Source organism: Protomyctophum bolini (assembly GCF_963924005.1).
Source record: "Protomyctophum bolini genome assembly, chromosome: 9".
Classification (NCBI taxonomy): Eukaryota; Metazoa; Chordata; class Actinopteri; order Myctophiformes; family Myctophidae; genus Protomyctophum; species Protomyctophum bolini.
In genome coordinates this window covers 42,697,026-42,720,116 of record NC_137870.1, presented here as the reverse complement: position 1 = coordinate 42,720,116, position 23,091 = coordinate 42,697,026, and the positions used below count along the sequence as shown (strand labels likewise).

The following is a 23,091-nucleotide window of genomic DNA, read 5'->3' as shown; positions in this document are numbered from 1 at the left end:
TTTCTGTAGTAGTTTCTTCAAGTGTTAAAACTTTATGACTGGATAGCACTTGATCTGTAGAGTCCTACATTACTATCTCCTACGATCAAGGGTTAGGGTTAGGGTACTGTAGCATGCTGTTTTTCATAATTTGAGGATTTGAAAAAAAGACAAATCACTCCGAGACCATGGCCTGTAAAAACGGGGATTTGTAAAAAAGACAAAATCACTTCATCATTTTTTACCATGGATTATAGCCGGGTTGGGTTTAGGGTTAGGTTCCACGGGCTAATAAAGTGTAAATCCTTGACAAGAGAGGGTTTGGGAACCACTGTTGTAGAGGGTAGCAGCCTCTCATAGAGCTTGTAGGTGATGCAAAGGAGGGACATGGGTCGGTAGCTCTTTGGGGATGATGGGTCTTTGCCAGGTTTGTGGATTGCAACCACTTTGGCCTTTTTCCAGACAGAAGGGATGGTTTACTGTGCCATGCATGTGTTCAGCATCCCCACGAGCCAGGTCTTTGCGTTAGGTTCCAGGTGCTGTATAATTTCTGCCAGTATGTCATCAATCCCTGCTGCTTTTCCGGGTTTCAACTTTCCCATTGCAATTCCGAGTTCTTCTAGGTCGAAGGGTTTGGTTTGAGGGTTGGCTGATTGTGGTTGGTCTGATACCACTGTGCGATGGTATTCTCCTGTGGGTCGGCGGCGGTGTTGGTTACGACTGTTGGCCACCAGTTGTGATGCAACAGAGTTCGCTGTGACCGTTGTGAACTATGGGTGGCTCCCAGAGGTCCTTGATCTCCATGGGGTCCAACAGTGGTCATTGAAGCGTGCACACACAAATGCACATATGGACCTACACACGCACAGGCGCACATGTGTATGCACACCTGGACCTGTAAATTAACAACACAAAAACTAAGGCACTGGTGTCGGACTTCTGGTTTACCGGAACGGGGTTCAACTCCCTGCAGTGCCCTGCTCAATGTGTTGTATTTACATGGTTCATTGGTCCATGGTCTCAGGTCATTGAGCGGCGCGCTATATAGACAACGCTATATACTGTTATTTTTCATGTTGGTGTTCTCTATATCTTTTCGTCCTGGGCATGACGTTAAACTGTTCCGTTCGAGAGGCGACCCTCGAATTTAAACAGCCACGAAAGGAGTTGTTATTTAGGGCTGTGTCGACCAATTTGGTGTGACGTGATCGGCTCCAGCTTGAGCAGGCATACTCTGCTGTAGAGAAATACAGGGCCATGGCAGTTGCACTGATTGTTTGTGGGTCTGCGTCCCACTTGGAGTTCACTAGTTTTCACAGGATGTTATTGTGGGTGTTGACCGTGGATTTTGTGTTCTCCAGGTGTTCTTTTTTGGAGAGTTTGTGATGCTCAGTTCTTTTTTTGCATACTATAGCACGCCGTTTTTCATCATTTTTGACGATTTGACAAAAATGACAAAATGAAAAAAAACGATGGGTTATAGCCCATGTTTTTTGAAATTTTGAAAAAAAAAAGTTATCCTCGTTTCTCATCATTTTGGACCATGGGCTATAGCCCATATGGTACGGCATACTATAGCACGCCGTTTTTCATCATTTTTGACAATTTGACAAAAATGACAAAATGAAAAAAAACGATGGGTTATAGCCCATGTTTTTTGAAATTTTGAAAAAAAAAAGTTATCCTCGTTTCTCATCATTTTGGACCATGGGCTATAGCCCATATGGTACGGCATACTATAGCACGCCGTTTTTCATCATTTTTGACGATTTGACAAAAATGACAAAATAAAAAAACCGATGGGTTATAGCCCATGTTTTTTGAAATTTTGAAAAAAAAAGTTATCCTCGTTTCTCATCATTTTGGACCATGGGCTATAGCCCATATGGTACGGCATACTATAGCACGCCGTTTTTCATCATTTTTGATGATTTGACAAAAATGAAAAAAAACGATGGGTTATAGCCCATGTTTTTTGAAATTTTGAAAAAAAAAGTTATCCTCGTTTCTCATCATTTTGGACCATGGGTTATAGCCCATATGGTACGGCATACTATAGCACGCCGTTTTTCATCATTTTTGACGATTTGATAAAAATGACAAAATGAAAAAAACGATGGGTTATAGCCCATGTTTTTTGAAATTTTGAAAAAAAAAGTTATCCTCGTTTCTCATCATTTTGGACCATGGGTTATAGCCCATATGGTACGGCATACTATAGCACGTCGTTTTTCATCATTTTTGACGATTTGACAAAAATGACAAAATGAAAAAAACGATGGGTTATAGCCCATGTTTTTTAAAATTTTGAAAAAAAAAGTTATCCTCGTTTCTCATCATTTTGGACCATGGGCTATAGCCCATATGGTACGGCATACTATAGCACGCCGTTTTTCATCATTTTTGATGATTTGACAAAAATGAAAAAAACGATGGGTTATAGCCCATGTTTTTTGAAATTTTGAAAAAAAGGTTATCCTCGTTTCTCATCATTTTGGACCATGGGCTATAGCCCATATGGTACGGCATACTATAGCATGCCGTTTTTCATCATTTTTGAGGATTTGACAAAAATGACAAAATGAAAAAAACGATGGGTTATAGCCCATGTTTTTTGAAATTTTGAAAAAAAAAAGTTATCCTCGTTTCTCATCATTTTGGACCATGGGCTATAGCCCATATGGTACGGCATACTATAGCACGCCGTTTTTCATCATTTTTGACGATTTGACAAAAATGACGAAATGAAAAAAACGATGGGTTATAGCCCATGTTTTTTGAAATTTTGAAAAAAAAAGTTATCCTCGTTTCTCATCATTTTGGACCATGGGTTATAGCCCATATGGTACGGCATACTATAGCACGCCGTTTTTCATCATTTTTGACGATTTGATAAAAATGACAAAATGAAAAAAACGATGGGTTATAGCCCATGTTTTTTGAAATTTTGAAAAAAAAAGTTATCCTCGTTTCTCATCATTTTGGACCATGGGTTATAGCCCATATGGTACGGCATACTATAGCACGCCGTTTTTCATCATTTTTGACGATTTGACAAAAATGACAAAATGAAAAAAACGATGGGTTATAGCCCATGTTTTTTAAAATTTTGAAAAAAAAAGTTATCCTCGTTTCTCATCATTTTGGACCATGGGTTATAGCCCATATGGTACGGCATACTATAGCACGCCGTTTTTCATCATTTTTGACGATTTGATAAAAATGACAAAATGAAAAAAACGATGGGTTATAGCCCATGTTTTTTGAAATTTTGAAAAAAAAAGTTATCCTCGTTTCTCATCATTTTGGACCATGGGTTATAGCCCATATGGTACGGCATACTATAGCACGCCGTTTTTCATCATTTTTGACGATTTGACAAAAATGACAAAATGAAAAAAACGATGGGTTATAGCCCATGTTTTTTAAAATTTTGAAAAAAAAAGTTATCCTCGTTTCTCATCATTTTGGACCATGGGCTATAGCCCATATGGTACGGCATACTATAGCACGCCGTTTTTCATCATTTTTGATGATTTGACAAAAATGAAAAAAACGATGGGTTATAGCCCATGTTTTTTGAAATTTTGAAAAAAAGGTTATCCTCGTTTCTCATCATTTTGGACCATGGGCTATAGCCCATATGGTACGGCATACTATAGCATGCCGTTTTTCATCATTTTTGAGGATTTGACAAAAATGACAAAATGAAAAAAACGATGGGTTATAGCCCATGTTTTTTGAAATTTTGAAAAAAAAAAGTTATCCTCGTTTCTCATCATTTTGGACCATGGGCTATAGCCCATATGGTACGGCATACTATAGCACGCCGTTTTTCATCATTTTTGACGATTTGACAAAAATGACGAAATGAAAAAAACGATGGGTTATAGCCCATGTTTTTTGAAATTTTGAAAAAAAAAGTTATCCTCGTTTCTCATCATTTTGGACCATGGGTTATAGCCCATATGGTACGGCATACTATAGCACGCCGTTTTTCATCATTTTTGACGATTTGATAAAAATGACAAAATGAAAAAAACGATGGGTTATAGCCCATGTTTTTTGAAATTTTGAAAAAAAAAGTTATCCTCGTTTCTCATCATTTTGGACCATGGGTTATAGCCCATATGGTACGGCATACTATAGCACGCCGTTTTTCATCATTTTTGACGATTTGACAAAAATGACAAAATGAAAAAAACGATGGGTTATAGCCCATGTTTTTTAAAATTTTGAAAAAAAAAGTTATCCTCGTTTCTCATCATTTTGGACCATGGGCTATAGCCCATATGGTACGGCATACTATAGCACGCCGTTTTTCATCATTTTTGATGATTTGACAAAAATGAAAAAAACGATGGGTTATAGCCCATGTTTTTTGAAATTTTGAAAAAAAGGTTATCCTCGTTTCTCATCATTTTGGACCATGGGCTTTAGCCCATATGGTACGGCATACTATAGCATGCCGTTTTTCATCATTTTTGACGATTTGACAAAAATGACAAAATGAAAAAAACGATGGGTTATAGCCCATGTTTTTTGAAATTTTGAAAAAAAAAAGTTATCCTCGTTTCTCATCATTTTGGACCATGGGCTATAGCCCATATGGTACGGCATACTATAGCACGCCGTTTTTCATCATTTTTGATGATTTGACAAAAATGAAAAAAACGATGGGTTATAGCCCATGTTTTTTGAAATTTTGAAAAAAAAGGTTATCCTCGTTTCTCATCATTTTGGACCATGGGCTATAGCCCATATGGTACGGCATACTATAGCATGCCGTTTTTCATCATTTTTGAGGATTTGACAAAAATGACAAAATGAAAAAAACCATGGGTTATAGCCCATGTTTTTTGAAATTTTGAAAAAAAAAAGTTATCCTCGTTTCTCATCATTTTGGACCATGGGTTATAGCCCATATGGTACGGCATACTATAGCACGCCGTTTTTCATCATTTTTGACGATTTGACAAAAATGACAAAATGAAAAAAACGATGGGTTATAGCCCATGTTTTTTGAAATTTTGAAAAAAAAGAGTTATCCTCGTTTCTCATCATTTTGGACCATGGGCTATAGCCCATATGGTACGGCATACTATAGCACGCCGTTTTTCATCATTTTTGACGATTTGACAAAAATGACAAAATGAAAAAAACGATGGGTTATAGCCCATGTTTTTTGAAATTTTGAAAAAAAAGGTTATCCTCGTTTCTCATCATTTTGGACCATGGGCTATAGCCCATATGGTACGGCATACTATAGCACGCCGTTTTTCATCATTTTTGAGGATTTGACAAAAATGACAAAATGAAAAAAACGATGGGTTATAGCCCATGTTTTTTGAAATTTTGAAAAAAAAAGTTATCCTCGTTTCTCATCATTTTGGACCATGGGCTATAGCCCATATGGTACGGCTGTGACAGCTGTTGGCTGTTTTGATTATGTTTGATTAATGATTATTTAATATATATAGAGCTGATGCTATCATATCTCTATATATTTATTAGTATGCTTGTTTAGCAGGTACTAGGTTATAGGAGGAGCGCCTATTATGTTGCCTGGTACTGGTTGTTGCTTCTGTCCCCTGCAGGTGCTGAGCATTATTGTCCCTAATGTGTTGCCGTCCTGAGGAGGGCCTGGCTTGGAGCCTGATCAGCCCTCGGATTGGTCCTGTGGCAGCTCAGGCCTTGCTTCCTGGACTATAAAACTCACTCTCTGTCTGGACTTCGGGGTGGGAACACTGCTGCGTGTGGTGTGGGAGCACTTCAGCGTGTGGCCTTCCCTCCAGCCGACTGCTTATGTGTTTCATGTCAGGTTTAGTTGTAGTTCCATTTGTCTGTGTGTTAGGTTGTGTCGTTTGTTCATCCATCATGCAAGTCATTCTATATATTCTACATTCTATTCTGTTTATCATTCTGTCCGCCATTTTGTCATGCACTAAGCCACTTTGTTATTTATTCTGAATTGAGTATTAAAGCCAATACTCTTTTATGAGCCGTGTTGTTCTTTCATACATGTTACGGGCAGTAAAACCCCTAGACTTGAACCGTTTCGTAACAACGGCATACTATAGCACGCCGTTTTTCATCATTTTTGACGATTTGACAAAAATGACAAAATGAAAAAAACGATGGGTTATAGCCCATGTTTTTTGAAATTTTGAAAATAAAGGTTATCCTCGTTTCTCATCATTTTGGACCATGGGCTATAGCCCATATCGTACGGCATACTGTAGCACATACGGCATACTATAGCACGCCGTTTTTCATCATTTTTGAGGATTTTAAAAATAATTTAAAAAATAAAAATAGCCCATGTTTTTTGAAATTTTGGAAAAAAATCCAGGCCCATTAGAGGATAAAGCTCACATGTTACCCAAATAGTTGAATACACAAAAGCTAAGGCACTGGTACTGGTACTTCTGGTTTACCGGAACGGGGTTCAACTCCCTGCAGTGCCCTGCTCAATGTGTTGTATTTACCGAAAAAATTTGCGGTGTTGCGGAGGATGAGAAACATTAGCAAATTGCGGAGTGTTTAAAAAAAGAAAAAATTGGTGGAGTATTGCGGAGGAGTTGCGGAGTGTTGCGGAGAAATTTCTTAGTATTCGGAAAAATTGCGGAAAAAACAATGGGTTATAGCCCATCTTTTTTTTGTTTTATTTTAAAAAATTGCGGAAAATTGCGGAGGAATTGCGGAATTATTGCGGGAAAATTGGAAATTGAAAATTGCGGAAATTGGAAATTGCGGAAATTGTGGAAATTGAAAATTGCGGAAATTGCGGAAATTGCGGAAATTGCGGAAATTTGAAATTGCGGAAATTGCTGAAATTTGAAATTGCTGAAATTTGAAATTGCGGAAATTTGGAAATTGAAAAAGCGGAAATTGCGGGAATTGCGGAAATTGCGGCAATTGAAAATTGCGGAAATTGCGGAAATTTGAAATTGCGGAAATTTGGAAATTGAAAATTGCGGAAATTGGAAATTTGCGGAAATTGTGGAAATTGAAAATTGCGGAAATTGTAAATTGCGGCAATTGAAAATTGCGGAAATTGCGGCAATTTGAAATTGCGGAAATTGGAAAGTAACGAGTGTGTGTTCTGGTCTTGTTGATTGAGCTGAGCAGGAGCCAGGTTTCTAGGTCCTGCTCGGCTCAATCAAGAGGACCAGAACACAGGTGCGGCTCCCAGGATCACATCCAGCCAGAGTTCTTACTAATGATCATACTATTAGGAATGGGACATTAAAGGAGGTGTTTTATTTTTATATATTCAACAGTTGGCTTGTATTTTTTTTTTACAAACGTTGAGTTTGTTCCAAAATACTTTTACATGTCCTGAAATTAATTCAGTTTACAAATAATATGCATTAAACGGCAATGTACTGGTTTCAGAAAATTAATCCAAAATTAACATTGATAACTCAAAAACACCAACACATGGGCTAAATAAAAGTTAGAATGACATTTCCAGAGGGTTGGATGGTTGATTGTCATAAATGTGATGTCATAAATGTTCACACCATGTGTTACAAATGTTATGTATGTAATGTTTATTTACATTTTTTCTTTATTTTTATTTTTTACAGTATCTGCTTTATATTTGGTCCTACTTGAACACTAGTTGAATGTCATCAATGCATAGTAAAATACTCAGTGTACGAATGGAACCAAATGGTAAAAGTCACTGTGTGGAGAAACGTGAGGCACTTTTCATAATCTCAGACTGACTGACAAGAGGATTTTTCACATGCTACAGTATATCCTTCACAAAAATGAAAACTTAAAAAGTAGCATATTGTCACAGCCAGCGTCTCCTGTGAGTAATGTTAGTAGTCAGAGGCGTAGTCCTTTACGCAGACACAAATCTTCTATTTCATAATGTCATTTTGGTTGCAAAATGACATCAATATAAGGCAATGTGCCAAACTGAGCAGTAACCTGTCACAGTGAATGTGTCTGGACAAAATCAAATATCACAAAAAAAAATTCTCGTTTTTTTAACAGATATGGTGACGATGACATTGAAGAATTTAAAGAACATAAAAAACGAAAATACCTTTTTTCAAGAACATAAAAAACATACCTTTCAAAAAGATCTAAAAACGACACATTGTGTGTAGATCTGCCATTTTTTGCTATTTTTGACCATTTCTGAAAATATAAAATGATTAAAACCAGGAAAAGACAACACTTACCATATCATCCCGGACCATATCTAGTCTCATATATAACGATGCTGATATTATTTCCGAGCCCTATCAGGGATCCAACTAAAATAACTAAAGTAACTCCTAATAAGGTAGCCTGTCATGTCTTGACTCATGTTCTGCATGAGCCAATAGTCTGTCTGCCTTATTATTATTCATCATCAAAAACAAAAACAAATACAAAAACATTGTCAGTCATAAAATTGTCCTTCAATACAAACAAATAAAATGACAACATTAATATAACCCTCGGGTATAAGGTCTTATACAAAAAATAAATAACAGCAACTACAGTGTCATACATAGACTTTCAACAAAAAAAAAAATTAGCCAAAAGTATTAAATGGATCAAACTATTAAAGAAAATAAAGAGTAGGCCTACTAACTTATCATTACTTAAGCCTATAACCTACAACAATACGGTAATCAATAACTTTTCAATAACTGTAGGCTAATAAGCTGAAAAAACACACTAACTGAAAGAATAATAAATCAAACAATCTATAATAGATCTATAAACAAAAAAACTAAGGAAAGTAAAAACTACTGAAACATTAGACAAACCAACAAACGGATCATATAACCTAAAACATATGCAGAAATGTACAATTGAAAGTAGTGAAAAAATTATACACCCCATCCACACATCTACATCTTAATGGAAAACTCTATCAAATAAATGTAAGCCAAGTAAGTCAAAACAGGCCTAAACTACAATACAACATTAAATAAATCGATTACACTTACACAATTGAATGAAAAGTAGCAAGATTGCTATTTGTAAGTTCTTCACTTTGTTTTCTGTGCTGTTTGTTTGCGCTCCTGCCTCCATTGACAAAACATAAATTGTAGACGTGGCAGACGGCCAGATTTATCTTCTTCCTTTGGGCATTGAAAATCATTGCAAGTGACAACCGACAGGGGCGCTGAGGTGCAGTTGAAACCGAAAGGCGGAAGTTGAAGGCAAAAACGGGCAAAACACAGAAATGACCGGACAAAAATACTTTTTATTAAAGAACGCGGAATGCAGCAGTGCTAGCGATTGGGCTGCTACTAGCTAACACCCGTGAGACAAAATGTGAGTACTTTATATTTGAAATCTGAATGTTTATATATACGGAAAGTTTGTAAATGCAGCAAGTGCCAAAAATAGGGTGAAGATTCGTCATGACTGTCATGATAATCATCATGGCAGTCATGTTTCAGGGCTAGCTAACTCACAGCTTGAAAAATTATAACAGCATGTAAAATGTACGTGTGCAGTATCACTGGATTTGATTTGAACGCGTGCTGACTTGGATATCTTGTTCTATAAGCGTAAATTGTAGCCTGCAGTAGGCTACTGCACGTCGTACATAGGTCCAGTCTTAAAACATTATACAGTAGACATGATACAAGCACTCATTTCATCCTCTCTCCATCCAACTACCAAACATGTCTGCCATGTTATTTTCCAAGTGTGGTCACCCCTGCCCACTTTGACAGGCTGGAATGGCTTAGGGTTGACGACTTGTATTGGTAACTTTGACTGTTGCTCTGATCCACAAAGGATCAGAGCAACAGACTGCTTCACCAGGAGAGGGCGCTGCCGCACTGCAGGACGTGACAGAAGTACAGCCTGCAAGTTAAGGGCACTGCATGTGTCTCAGCTCAGGTCAGCTCCTATCTGTTCTATAAATACAATTCAATTCAATTCAAAGGGCTTTATTGGCATGAGAAAACATACGTTTACATTGCCAAAGCACAATACATCAATACAATCAAAACAAAGATTATGTACATTTGAAAGTCAGAATCTTCAATAGATCAATTTCTATATGTACCAAGATCACTGGATGCAGGTACAGTGCAGGAATATACACAATGATTAGTGGTTGTGTTCCGTTTGATATCCTTCTCCTATCACAGCAACTCACGAATCTTGCTGCTGTGTTTGCACATTGTTGTACTTCGCCCAGCAGATATGGGAGTTTTTTGTCATTGGTCATGTTTTCAAAATCTCCGTGTGTGGTTGTAATCTGTGATGTATGTGTAATGTGTCTCTGATGTCTTGGTACAATGGACAGATGGTTGGGAAGTGTAGCTCGGACCGGTTTCCACTTCATGTTGTGTGCAGTGGGTAAATACAGTAGGCCTACTTACCCTGAACGTATTCGCCATGCCATGTAGTTGTAATGATGTAAGAAAAGGGCTCTTTACTCTTCATAATTGTAGAAATTAAATTCCTCTTCTGTTTCCTCAGATGTCTCTTAACTACAACATCCCGACACCAGTTGAGGAAATCAGTTTGTCCATCAAGGTCACACCACACAGGCTGCAGCAGCAACTCTCTGACACGGACAATGACTCTGAAACTACAAAGCCTGTAAGGATCACCTGTAGAGACAGACATGTGAATGACACAATAAACTCAATGTGCCGCACAGAAAAATGAAATCCACACTAAACATGAAAAAATAAATTAAATATATGCTACCAAATACCAACGATATTGGAAATAGCTTTTGTGAATTCTTGTAAATAATGTAAAATATATTTTCAGATATAAATGAATGATACTAGAAATGAAGCCACAACAAACATGGTGTTGGTTGATGTAACGATGCTTTCTGGATTCATCCCAGACCCAGAGTCTTTGAAAAGGGTGAGTTATTGTAAACATTTATTGCCCGAGTGAGAAACTTTTATTTTGTAGATTTGAGTTACAGAGTTCACAGATAACCAGATCAATTTGATGGTTTCTTCACAGAAAGGGGCGCTGGTGGTGGATCGTGTAGAGCAGAAGGATGACCACGTCATTATGTATTTCAAAGAGGTGAGAGACCAGTTCACACAACAACACATTATGTTTAATACAAATAAGACCACCTCACACGAAAAGATGAAATTATCTATAGGTTCCATCCTGGAGGCTAATCTTTCCGGTGATAAAATGGCCACCAACGTAATCAAAAATGTCAACCAAATAACAAGATTCCTGTTTACAGGATCTCCTCACTGGTCAACAAAAACACCTTGAAGACCCTATCCCTTGTACAAGGTTTCTTCGACTATGCATGCACCTCTTGGTACCACAGCACCTCAAAGGCCCTTAAAACAAGGCTCCAGACCTCCCAAAACAAACTGGTCAGGCTCCTACTTGGCCTCACCCCCCGAACCCACCTCACCCCTGCCCACTTTGACAGGCTGGAATGGCTTAGGGTCGACGACAGAGTACAGCATCTTGCAATGGGTCTGGTCCACACGATTCGATACACCACCAAGATACCCATGTACCTGTCTAAATGAATGTCAACGAAGTCCACACCCACAACACCAGAGGGAGTGCAACAAACCATGTGCAACCCATATTCGGCACAAACAAGGGACTAAATTATTTTCACTCCTATGCCACCAAAATGTGGAACGCCCTAACAACAGTCATTAAGACATGCAAATCCCATGACTACTTCAAAACAGCTCTCAAAGGGCACCTACGGAGTACGGACGGCTGCAAGTCGAAACTGGCCCCAGAGATTGTGCATTACATTCACCCATTCATTCACACACCGATGCCGGAGGAAACCATGCAGGGCAGTGAGGGCACCAACCAGCACATCGGGAGCAATTAGGGGTTCAGAGTCTTGCTCAAGGACACTTCGACGCTAACTCTGAGGGAGCCCACAGGGTTCGAACTGGGAACCTTGCAGTTGCCATCCGGTGACTCTATACCCCTGAGCCACAGGGTCAGTGATGTTACCCATGTTTTAAATGGAGAGTTTGTACTTCTGCCCTCTGGGAGAAGAAGGTACAAAGAACCAAAGTGGAAGTACATCAGGTTTAAAAAGTCGTCAACTAAAATGTTGAGCGAGGCTCTGAAACAGTAGTGTTAGAAACAGTAGAAAGGTCAGATTAACCACACGATGTACACTTGTGTAATGTTGTGTCTCTGTTATGTGTTTTTGTTTGTCACATGATGTTTTATGTGTGGCTGGCTGTCTGGCTGGCTGCAGCAGCAGGGGTGTAATATCTTGTGTTTGTGGGTTAGTTCAATGAGGCAACGTTCTTGAAAGAGTAGACGTTATTTACTTAAAGAATAATTATGAGGCAAGTTGCAAACCGGAGAACAACAGGTCCTGGCGGGCTCTGTATTGAGAATGCAAGAACAGCACCCTGGGAAAGCTGTGTGTAGTCTATAGGCATTACTAGGCAAACTCTGCAGTGATCAAGACGGATCAATACAACACAGACATGAATAGTCAATTAAGCAAATTTTCTCATATCATCACAGTCTCCATTTTACGCACGTTGACGCAATGCATAGACAGGAGTTTATTGCACCTTGTCCCTTCCCCCTGTGTGTGGGGGGAGGGGGGGGGGGGGCGGGTGTAACAGTATCTATTTAATAGAGATGATCACTGAGTCTGTCCCCCCTCAGTAGTCATGGCTTTCTCTAGCGTTAAGACGTGGACATGGATTTTAGCTGCCTGTTTAACCTGGATTTGTATCAGTCAAGTAGCAGCAGGACCGTAAGTATACATAGAGCTCCACTACTCATAGCTTTAAAACAATAACAGCCTGTTAAAATGTAGGTCTGCAGTATCACTGGGTTGGATATTCTTATTAAAAACAGTATGTATTAGCATTTATTTAACATTACAATTTAGGCATTTACTGTAACAGATAATCAGTAAATCCATGAACATGTTTGTATATAATATATATATATATAATATATATATATATATTTTTTTTTTTACAATTTTAGGCAATACATGGTAGCCATTCCTGCAGTAATGGAGGCGGGTTCTGAGGCCAAGTTCTGTGTGGATTTTAAAAAACCCAACGAGACTTCGACCATGACCATTGTGCTGGTCTCTCAGGAAACGAACAGAACAATCTTCCAGAAGACCTGCGACACACCGTTCTTCGAATGTGGACTATTCCAGGTCACTTTTGTTCAAAAATAAATGATAACTCTTTGTATAATGCATCACTTCTGCAATTTGTCACGTTTCAAATAGTTCAATATCGGTGGATTTTTGCAACGTGAGCGATGACTTCTCAGAGAGATTTTTGAGGTGTCAATCTTTATGTGACTTCTGTATCCATCACTGCAGGCTCCAGCAGAAGAGAATCGGATCTGGAGTGTGGAGGTGGTGGTGAAAGGACAAACATTCCTATCCAGAGAAGTCAGGAAAATCAGGTTCAAATCCTACAAACCCATGACCTTCATCCAGACAGATAAACCAATCTACCTCCCTGGACAAACGGGTAACACTGTCTTTGTTAATATGACATCTTTATTATTTATAACATGAATGAAAGGATAGGCTTAACATCAGTGTTGTTTTCGTTGACTAAAACTAAGACTAAATATACTGACAATTTCGTCGACAAATAAAAACTAGACAAAGAATGTTAGGAAGGGACTAGTGGACAAGAGATCCAGTATAAGTCATTTTACACTTGGTTGCATGCTGAAAATAGCTGATCTACAAGCTCACAACGCGCCGCGACGCAACGCGTTGTGAGCTTGTAGATCGGCTATTTTCAGCAAGTGTAAAAACACTCATTACGACGGCATCAAGACCCGCCAAAATACATTTTAGTCGACTAAATCAACTGTAGATTTAGTCGACTAAAATCGTATGACATTTAGTCGACTAAAACTAGACTAAACACTAGAACATTCCAGGTGACTAAAATGTGACTAAAACTAAGTGAAAACTATTCAAGAGACTATGACCAAAACTAAAATAGAAATTTGCTGCCAAAAACAACACTGCTTAACATTTAATTCAATGACAATCTTAGATGTCAAATAAATTAAATAATGGAAGGGTTACAGAAACCATCGGTTCTGAGTCGACAACAACAGTCAATTCCATTTATTAATGCCGTTCCTATTGATTCCTTAGTGTGTCGTAGATGATCTTTAACTAATCTAATTTATTTATTGCAGTGAAATTCAGAGTTGTTACCATGGACAGCAAGTTCACACCTGTCGATGCAGGGTTGGTGAGTCATATCTACTTAATATCCACAATATACCTAGAGAATACAGAGAAGAAATACATGTAATATGGTTCAATGTGTTTGAAAATAGATTTCCACAGTCAAATATGTTGTCGGATATACTTTTTCATTAGTTTTTGTTCATTTTTGGGTGAAATATATATTTTTCTTTTATCATGGAACAACACAAAGAAGATTATAGCCACTATTTGATTACGTTGGTACTGTAAATGTAACTTTATAGATGTTTGGAGTGGCTAAGACTCGGTGATCATAAAGCTGTGTTGTACGTTATGTGTTATGTTAGTGTTTTTATGTACTACGGTTATGTGGGAGCTCCAGAGAAATTTCGTTGTATGCTCAGTGTATGCTTTGTGTGCAATGACAAATAAAAGTCTATTCTATTCTATGATAACTTACAGTATAAGACAGTAATGGCAGATGAACCAAACCTGCAGCAGTGCATATGTGCTCTTTGACATGCCTCTTGTGTTTAACCAGGCTGGACAAACAGCTCAATGTGGAGCCTCTCTGTTGAAGGTCTTATACGTGTGCATAACATAAATGTTTTAGGGGTTTGTAGATGACAAAAAGGTGCTTTTAGTTTAAATATAGTCTACAACAAGCAAAGAAAAGTTACTATGAAACTTAATCAGTCAGACTGTGAATGTGGACTCCTTCATGTCCTTTGAGTGCTTTGGTTGTATATAGTGAGACTATGAATCAGAGAATGGTTTCCTGTTTAACAGATGTCCTTTTTGTTTGTTTTTTCTTCTTGCAGTACAATGTTGAACTGGAGGTAAGACTCACTGTATTGCGTACAGTAACACTATCTACAACACATTTAACTTGATGTTCAGATCCACACAGTGAATGAATAGTGAATGTTACAGCACGTTAAAGGCACCTGGGAATAGTTTTTTCTACAGTGTATTCAGACAATCTTAAATTTCCTCACAGAAAATAATTCAGATAATTCAGACAATCTTAAATTTCCTCACAGAAAATAATTCAGAGAATTCAGAGAATCTAACATTTCCTCACAGAAAATAATTCAGATAATTCAGAGAATCTTACATTTCCTCACAGAAAATAATTCAGAGATCAGACAATCTAACATTTCCACAAAGAAAATAATTCAGATAATTCAGACAATCTAACATTTCCTCACAGAAAATAATTCAGATAATTCAGACAATCTAACATTTCCTCACAGAAAATAATTCAGAGAATCTTACATTTCCTCACAGAAAATAATGTCCTGAGCAAATCACAGTTTGTCTTCCTACCAAACAGACCACATTTTCACTGTTCTCCTGCTTTGTCGACTTGAGGCATATGGAAAGTGGCATTGGGGGGAAACTCACATCATAAAATCAATGTACACAAACAACACACAGACTTCTTTCACCAAAGCCGAGGTGAAAAGAGTTAGGCGGGGATGCAGCCTGAGTCAAAGTGTCCAATTAACCCATAGAACGGTCAACAACACCAGGCATCCCGCTAGCGGACACAGAAGTCAAATGCCTATATACTGTTTGCAGATGAAGCTGGTGTAACTGTCTCCTACTAAAGAAGCACTTTGCACAAATGCTCACAGGCCTGCAGGGCCCTGACAGTAAATCTAGCCAAGACAAAAAATTGTGATTAAAAAAAGACACTCTCTTAATTGACTTAATCTTGGGGTTATGAACACCCTCCTCTCCTCTCCTCTCCTCTCCTCTCCTCTCCTCTCCTCTCCTCTCCAACATGTATGTTTGAACAGGATGCTAGTCACAACCGGATTGGACAGTGGGTGAACCAAACAGCCCATGGAAAGATTCTGCAGCTTTCTTACTCTCTGAACCCAGAGGCCCGTGAAGGAAACTACAAGGTTCTTCTGTTCTTCTGTGCTCCTCTGACGGCCTGTCATCAGCACGTTCGAGATAGCGACTGGGAAATATATCATCACTTCAAGGTGGAGAAATACGGTAAGATTTCTTATTCAGAGTGGCCAAACGGTATGCATGTACTGTATGCTACAACAATATTACAATTATTATCCAAGGGGACTGGCCAGGAGAAGAGATATGTTTTTTTTTTTACCCCGTATTTTAACATATTTCTAAATAAAAAATAACCACAGTAAAAGTAGATCATAAATCAGTCCTTCTTCCATAAATGACAACTGTAAATTGTTCCCAGTTTTGCCAAAATTTGATGTCAAAGTAGAAGCACCCGAGTTGATAGGCATCAATCAAGAGGAATTCACAGCTGAAGTGTGTGCAACGTAAGTATAGAATGACGCGTCAACTTCTCTTGATCATGTTTATATAGTATATAATAATAATATATAGTATATTATATAGTATGTACGTAAGTCTTGAGAGTTTTTGGTCATCAAACATTGAGTTATGGCCAATTTGGCCAAAGATATACGTATTTTGAGTAGTAAATGTTTTGTAGATTGTATTTTATTGTATGGGTAAAAAGGATGAAATAAATGGAGGAGACAAAGACATTTTCACATGTAGGCGCCTATATGCTCCTTATCCCATTCTGACCTGAGATCAGATTCTGAAAATGTCTTCTACATCCTGACAGTTTCTATGTCAGTCGTTCTTCGATTTTTCAAAGATAGCAGACCTACAAGCTCTGCTATTTTTTTTATAGCTAAAGCATAACATAATGCTAACACCAAAATGGGTTCCCGTCAAAAATGGGTTATGTTATCAGGTATACAGTGGACAGCCTGTGTCTTATTCTCTGTATGTTATCAGGTATACCTATGGACAGCCTGTGCCCGGCAAGGCAGAAGTGGAGCTGTGCCGACCTCTACAGAGTAACATCGGCATCCCCTTTAGTATCACCCCAGAACACCCAGCGGGTGTCGCTGACCTTGTTGCGCCCTGTCATAAAGAGAGTAAACAGGTGACGCATGGACATGATGTTAATTCATTAATGCACCAATTATGTACTGGCCATATATAGAGCGTGTCTTGAGTGTACAGGGTTTGATGAGGCCAGATCAACATATGGAATGTCAGAACAGGTCAGCTCCATATATGGAGATCTGAGGGTCACAGTGTAACACACCATTGTCCAGAACCAGCACAAACTCCTCTGGACAGGGCTCAAATCACAACCGACCACCCCTAGATCTCCTTATAGGGAGCTGGCCTGTTCTGACATCACAATGGTGTTCTGACATCTGCATAGACTCCATATTCATGGGCAATGGCATGCATGACAAAGAACTCCATATATGGGCATAAAATGGACACAGACATAATAACTGGCTGGATGCATTTCCATCGTTGCAACGGGCACTGGCCTACTTGGACAGTTTGTAATAGTAATTATAGTTTGTAATAAAATTCTAGTTTGTAATAATATACAATTCTAGTTTGTAATAATAAATAAATGTTGAATGATACAGGGGTCGAACTTTTCAACTTATCTTCATGTAATTGGTCCTCACTAATGTTCATGATAAAAAATAGCAAAACAAAAACAATCTACTCAGTCTGTGTCTCTTAGGAGGGCTGTGGGCAGTCGAGGAACACGTCCACCAGTGACATCATCGTTAGGCAGATTGTTATATTTAGAATTGTATTATCGTGAGAAGGATGACTTCCATTATCGTATTGCAACCTTTCAGGAATGGAAAGCCTGACGTTCGTATTGGCTTGGATTCCCCATCGATGATGTCACTGGTGGACGAGTTTCTGAACTGCCCCACAGCCCTCCTATGAGACACAGACCGAGTAGAAAAAAAAACTGTGCTATACTTTTATTTCAATATACCTCATCATTTTTGAGTGTTTTCTCTCTCTCTCTCTCTCTCTCTCTCTCTCTCTCTCTGTTGAACAGACGGACAAGACAGGCTGCGCCACCTTTACTTTCAAGATGTCAACCTTTACCAGGATTGCCCAAAAGGCTCTTACTGATATGCTGCATCTTAATGCCAAAGTAGAGGAAGATGGAACAGGCAAGTCTTACTGATATAATACTGCATGCATCTTGATGCTAAAGTAGAGGAAGATGGAACAGGCAAGTCTTACTGATATAATACTGCATCTTGATGCTAAAGTAGAGGAAGATGGAACAGGCAAGTCTTACTGATATAATACTGCATCTTGATGCCAAAGTAGAGGAAGATGGAACAGGCAAGTCTTACTGATATAATACTGCATCTTAATGCTAAAGTAGAGGAAGATGGAACAGGCAAGTCTTACTGATATAATACTGCATCTTGATGCTAAAGTAGAGGAAGATGGAACAGGCAAGTCTTACTGATATAATACTGCATCTTAATGCCAAAGTAGAGGAAGATGGAACAGGCAAGTCTTACTGATATAATACTGCATCTTGATGCTAAAGTAGAGGAAGATGGAACAGGCAAGTCTTTGATACGTTTCCAGAAATAACTATACGATTCAGTGGCTCATCATCGTTTAGTGTATAATGACATTTTTCTAACACTGAATTACTAACCATTTTGACCTGCATGGGAACGATTCTGCAAATGTCTTCTGAATCCTGACTGTTTTCTTGAATGTCAGTCGTTCTCAAACACTTTCATGTCACTTTTCACGATTCTTCAAAAATAGCAGACCTACAAGCTCGTAAGCGCGCCACTCGGTGGTGCGCTATGAGCTTGTAGATCTGCGATTTTTGAGTGGTGCAACCACTCCAAGGAACAGCAATGTCCGTGTTCACCTATGTGCCTATGTGACGTTAATGAGCACATGAGCACCAGTAAAAGACTGAGTACCAGTAGGGGGCGCTGTTTTGCCAGAAACAGAGAGAGGGAAAGTGCTGCACTGTTGCCTGCTAATGAGAGAGAGAGAGAGAGGGGGGGGGGGTGGGGGGGGAGTTGCACCACTCAGTTCACACGGGTGTGATTTTTCAATAGCTAAAGCATAACATGATGCTAACACCAAAAGGGGCTCCCGCCACCAAAATGGGTTAAATGACATGGACGTTCTTTTCTCCACAGGCACTACACAGAAACAAGGGAAAGGAATCTCTGTCTCATATGTTATTGGAAGACTTTCCTTTATTCAAACACCCAAGGTGTATGAGGCCCGATCAGTGATTGAAGGAAAAGTAAGTCCAAATAATAATGGTTTCACAATTAGCTGCTTCAGACTATAGTACAGTTCTATATATGCATCTGACCATAATGCATTCCGTATAATAATGTTACTTTGTATTTTTCCGACAGGTCAAAGCCGTGTACTTGAATGACACGGCCATTCCCGACACCATGTTGTACATGTTTGAAGGTAAAAGATGGTCACCGCGTAGCACAGTGAACGTCACCACTGACAGTGACGGCGTGGCCAGTTTCTCATTCGACACGTCGTCCACTTCCCGAGGAGAGATCTTTCTCAGAGTAAGTCTTGAGGGTTTCTTTTTGTTGTTTTTAACCACCTGCATGCATGGAGCATGCATTCACAATTAGTGAAGTACAAAGTACAAAACATTGGTTACCTTAACGAGCCAAAACGAGCCAAAAATTCAAAGGCGACCGGGCTTTCTCAGTAATTGCCCCCAAACTCTGGAATAGTCTCCCACTACATATCAAATCCAGCCCAACCATCGACAGTTTCAAATCCTCCCTAAAAACTCACCTTTTCTCCATTGCCTTCAGCTCCTAGTCCTGTGAATGTTTTAAACATTTTTGTTGTTATATTGTATTTTTCTTATACTATGAAGTATTGCTAAACGTTTATTTTAATTTTGTATTTTATGATGTAATTTTAATATGGAAAGCACTTTGGGTCAACTTCTGTTGTTTTTAAATGTGCTATATAAATAAAGGTGACTTGACTTGACTTGACTTGGTTATAATAAATCACATATTTTTCATTTTACCTTTTGCTGTGGTGATAAAGGCTAGCGTGCTACCAGCGATAGAACACCATGGACACAGAACACCGCACTATCAAAATGCGGAACATCAGATGTCCCTGGTCCAGGAGGCCACCGTCGACACCAAGACCGTGAGCTCACTGGAGGTGAAGAAGACGGAGAACCCACTGATCTGTAATGGAGAAAACCACATCACCGTCCACTACACTGTAGTTGGAGAGACTGCAGGGCCCGTGGACCTGATGTACCTGGTGAGACGCACGCACGCACGCACGCACGCACGCACGCACGCACGCACGCACACACACACACACACACACACACACACACACACACGCAGTGTCAACCTAACCTACGCCTACCTATTTAGATCTGATCTGGTGACCTCATTGTGTCCACTTTCATAATAATAATAAACTTTATTTGCATAGCACCTTTCATGTACATAAATGCAACTCAAAGTGCTTCAGGGCAGAACATAACATACATGCTGTTGTTTATTACTGGTTTCACTTGTAATTAATTGGCATGCCACAGTCTGCTGGAAAATTCAAATGAAGTCTGTTAATCCAATACCGTTTAATAACTTTTTGATAACCATATGTCTCTGTCTGTAGAATGTGCACCAGTCAACAAAAATATGTTCTGAGCCATATGTGCTGTATATCTATGTGTATAATGTAATTTATATTTGCACTGTGCTGATGTTATGAACCATAAGTCTACTGTACTAACTCAGCTATAGCTTTATGTTGTCTGAACAAACGTTAAAAATCACACCCGTGTGAAGTGAGGGGCGCTCTTATCATCTTACAACATGATGATCATGTAAACTCCCTTTATTGTCAATGACGTTTTTAAAACAAACATTAAACTTCCTTTATTGTCAATGACTTTTTTTAAACAAACATTAAACCTGTATATCAAAAAATGCCATTGACAATGAACGGAGAACTAATGTTTGTGTTGTCTGAACAAACATTAACATTGACAATGAACAAAGAATTTACGTCATATAGGGCTGTATTTTGTGTGTCTTAAGTACCAGGTCTTATTCCCTAACTTGAGTAAACTAAAGACCTGGAGGCGTGATCAATGCCATTTGGCTATTCTGAGTGGCCAAAGAGCATTGATCACGCCTCCAGGTCTTTAGTTTACTCAAGTTAGGGAATAAGACCTGGTACTTAAGACACGCAAAATACAGCCCATAGTGTCTGAGCAAATCGGCATATGCATGTCTGTGGGAACCCTTGGCCAATAAGGGACCACCATTCTTGATGATGTACAATGATTAGAGCGCCCCACACTTCACACGGGTGTTCTTTTTACAAAATATGCATATACTGTACATGACCATGTACATTTACATAAGAGAGCTTATTTCCATTCTCCTCTCCTCATTCTGTCCTTTCTGTGTCAATAGATTTTATCCAGAGCAGCTATTATAAAGGAAGGACTTGTAAGCGTTCAGGTGCTGGATTCTCCAGGTAAGTAATCAACAGCAACAAATACAACAAGCACTGATTATCTCTAATGTACCAATACATAACACTTAGATTAAAGGAATATAAATAAAACATTCTAGCTGATACATGGACAAACTTCTAACTGCTGTGTGTTTCCATGCAGTCACCGATGGCGAGATCTCCTTCAGGTTGGATGTCACCCCAGAAATGGCTCCATTGCTCCAGGTGCTTGTGTACACCGTCCTCCCCAGTGAGAGAGTCATTGCTCACAGCGCAGACTTCGCCACAGAGAAATGCTTCCGTAATAAGGTCAGTTCAGGTCTCTTTTGTGCCAATTAATGTTCATGTGATCTCAAGGGATCCCGGTAACCTTGTCTGGTCACTGTGGAGGATGAGGTGTCAGGAGAAGGGTTTTTTTGTGAGTGGGGCTAACATGATTTATTGCAGGTGTCGAGGTCTGTATTCAAGGAGATGTTTTGTTTTACATGTCAGGTGGTTCTGGAGTTCTCTCCATCCACGGCGATCCCCGGAGAGAAGAACACACTGCAGGTGTCGGCCATGCCAGGCTCGCTGTGTGGCGTCAGTGCCATCGACCAGAGTGTTCACATCAAGGAGCCAGGGAAGCGGCTGGGCGCAGACAAGGTAAGTACCTTCCATTCAATGCAGACAAGGTAGTTAAAAAGGTCCTTCTTCACACTTACTTCAAGGACCGGTGCGTATAGGAGCAGGCAGTCAATGCATGAACAGACTGGCTTTACTTACAGCAAGTATGTATTGACCAGTAAGACGCGCTGAAGGCGAGAAGCTGGAACAACAGGTCAGGCGCCGGGGCCTCCGTCCAGTTAGGGCCCAGGTACGGCCGGGCCTTAGTTTTCGTTCCTGTTCCTAGTTTTCGCTGGCTGCGATAATAACTGAACTCTGACCGGGGAGGGAGTCTAGGAGGTACAGTAGGTGGGTTATTTCCTGAATATTTCAAAAGAAGTTGAAAAAGGTTGTTTTATTTGTGGAAAATCTGAATCTGTTGGAAATATCAATGTGGTGTTAGATAAATGGCACACTATCAAGAAAATATTAACATGGCTGCTACGAACTGTTCTAAAGTCTACTAGGGGTTTTACTGCCCGTAACAGGTATGCAAGAACAACACGGCTCATAAAAGAGTTATCAATACTCAATTCACGATAACTTATAAAGTGCATAACGAATGATGAACAAAATGGCTCTGTGAGCCCAGAATGAATACGGAATGACTTACATTACATGAGGTTCAGGCATCTGTCTAACAAAAGAACCAACCTAAGACATAAGTAGACCGGCTGGAGGGAAGGCCACACGCAGCAGTGTTCCCACCCCAAAGTCCAAGCAAAGACTGAGCTTTATAGTCCAGGTAGCGAGGCCTGAGCTGCCACAGACAGGACCAATCCAGGGGCTGATCAGGCTCCAAGCCGGGCCCTCCTACTTCATGTCAAACAGGTCTACTGTATACCATCATGATTTTGGCTCTAAACTCTTGTCTTTGAACAGATTTTTGCCCTGTCGCGAGTCAAGAAATCATCCCCTATTCCACAAACACTTGA

At 39.3% G+C, this 23,091-nt stretch overlaps 1 protein-coding gene across 1 annotated transcript in view; it reads left to right on the top strand.

The window, feature by feature from the left end:
- The window catches only part of LOC308321881 (alpha-2-macroglobulin-like), a gene marked incomplete at both ends in the record, with an annotated part of 42,128 nt that overhangs the window by 3,298 nt on the left and 15,739 nt on the right, over positions 1 to 23,091 (top strand). Inside the window, 13 exons of the mRNA XM_080772977.1 lie at positions 9,742 to 9,803; positions 10,435 to 10,557; positions 10,942 to 11,007; positions 13,292 to 13,445; positions 14,137 to 14,192; positions 14,971 to 14,988; positions 15,955 to 16,159; positions 16,949 to 17,091; positions 19,399 to 19,569; positions 20,141 to 20,299; positions 21,472 to 21,535; positions 21,678 to 21,823; positions 22,007 to 22,156. Coding sequence (XP_080629103.1) covers positions 9,742 to 9,803; positions 10,435 to 10,557; positions 10,942 to 11,007; positions 13,292 to 13,445; positions 14,137 to 14,192; positions 14,971 to 14,988; positions 15,955 to 16,159; positions 16,949 to 17,091; positions 19,399 to 19,569; positions 20,141 to 20,299; positions 21,472 to 21,535; positions 21,678 to 21,823; positions 22,007 to 22,156 — 1,517 coding nt within the window. The remainder of the gene's footprint in view (positions 1 to 9,741; positions 9,804 to 10,434; positions 10,558 to 10,941; positions 11,008 to 13,291; positions 13,446 to 14,136; positions 14,193 to 14,970; positions 14,989 to 15,954; positions 16,160 to 16,948; positions 17,092 to 19,398; positions 19,570 to 20,140; positions 20,300 to 21,471; positions 21,536 to 21,677; positions 21,824 to 22,006; positions 22,157 to 23,091) is intronic.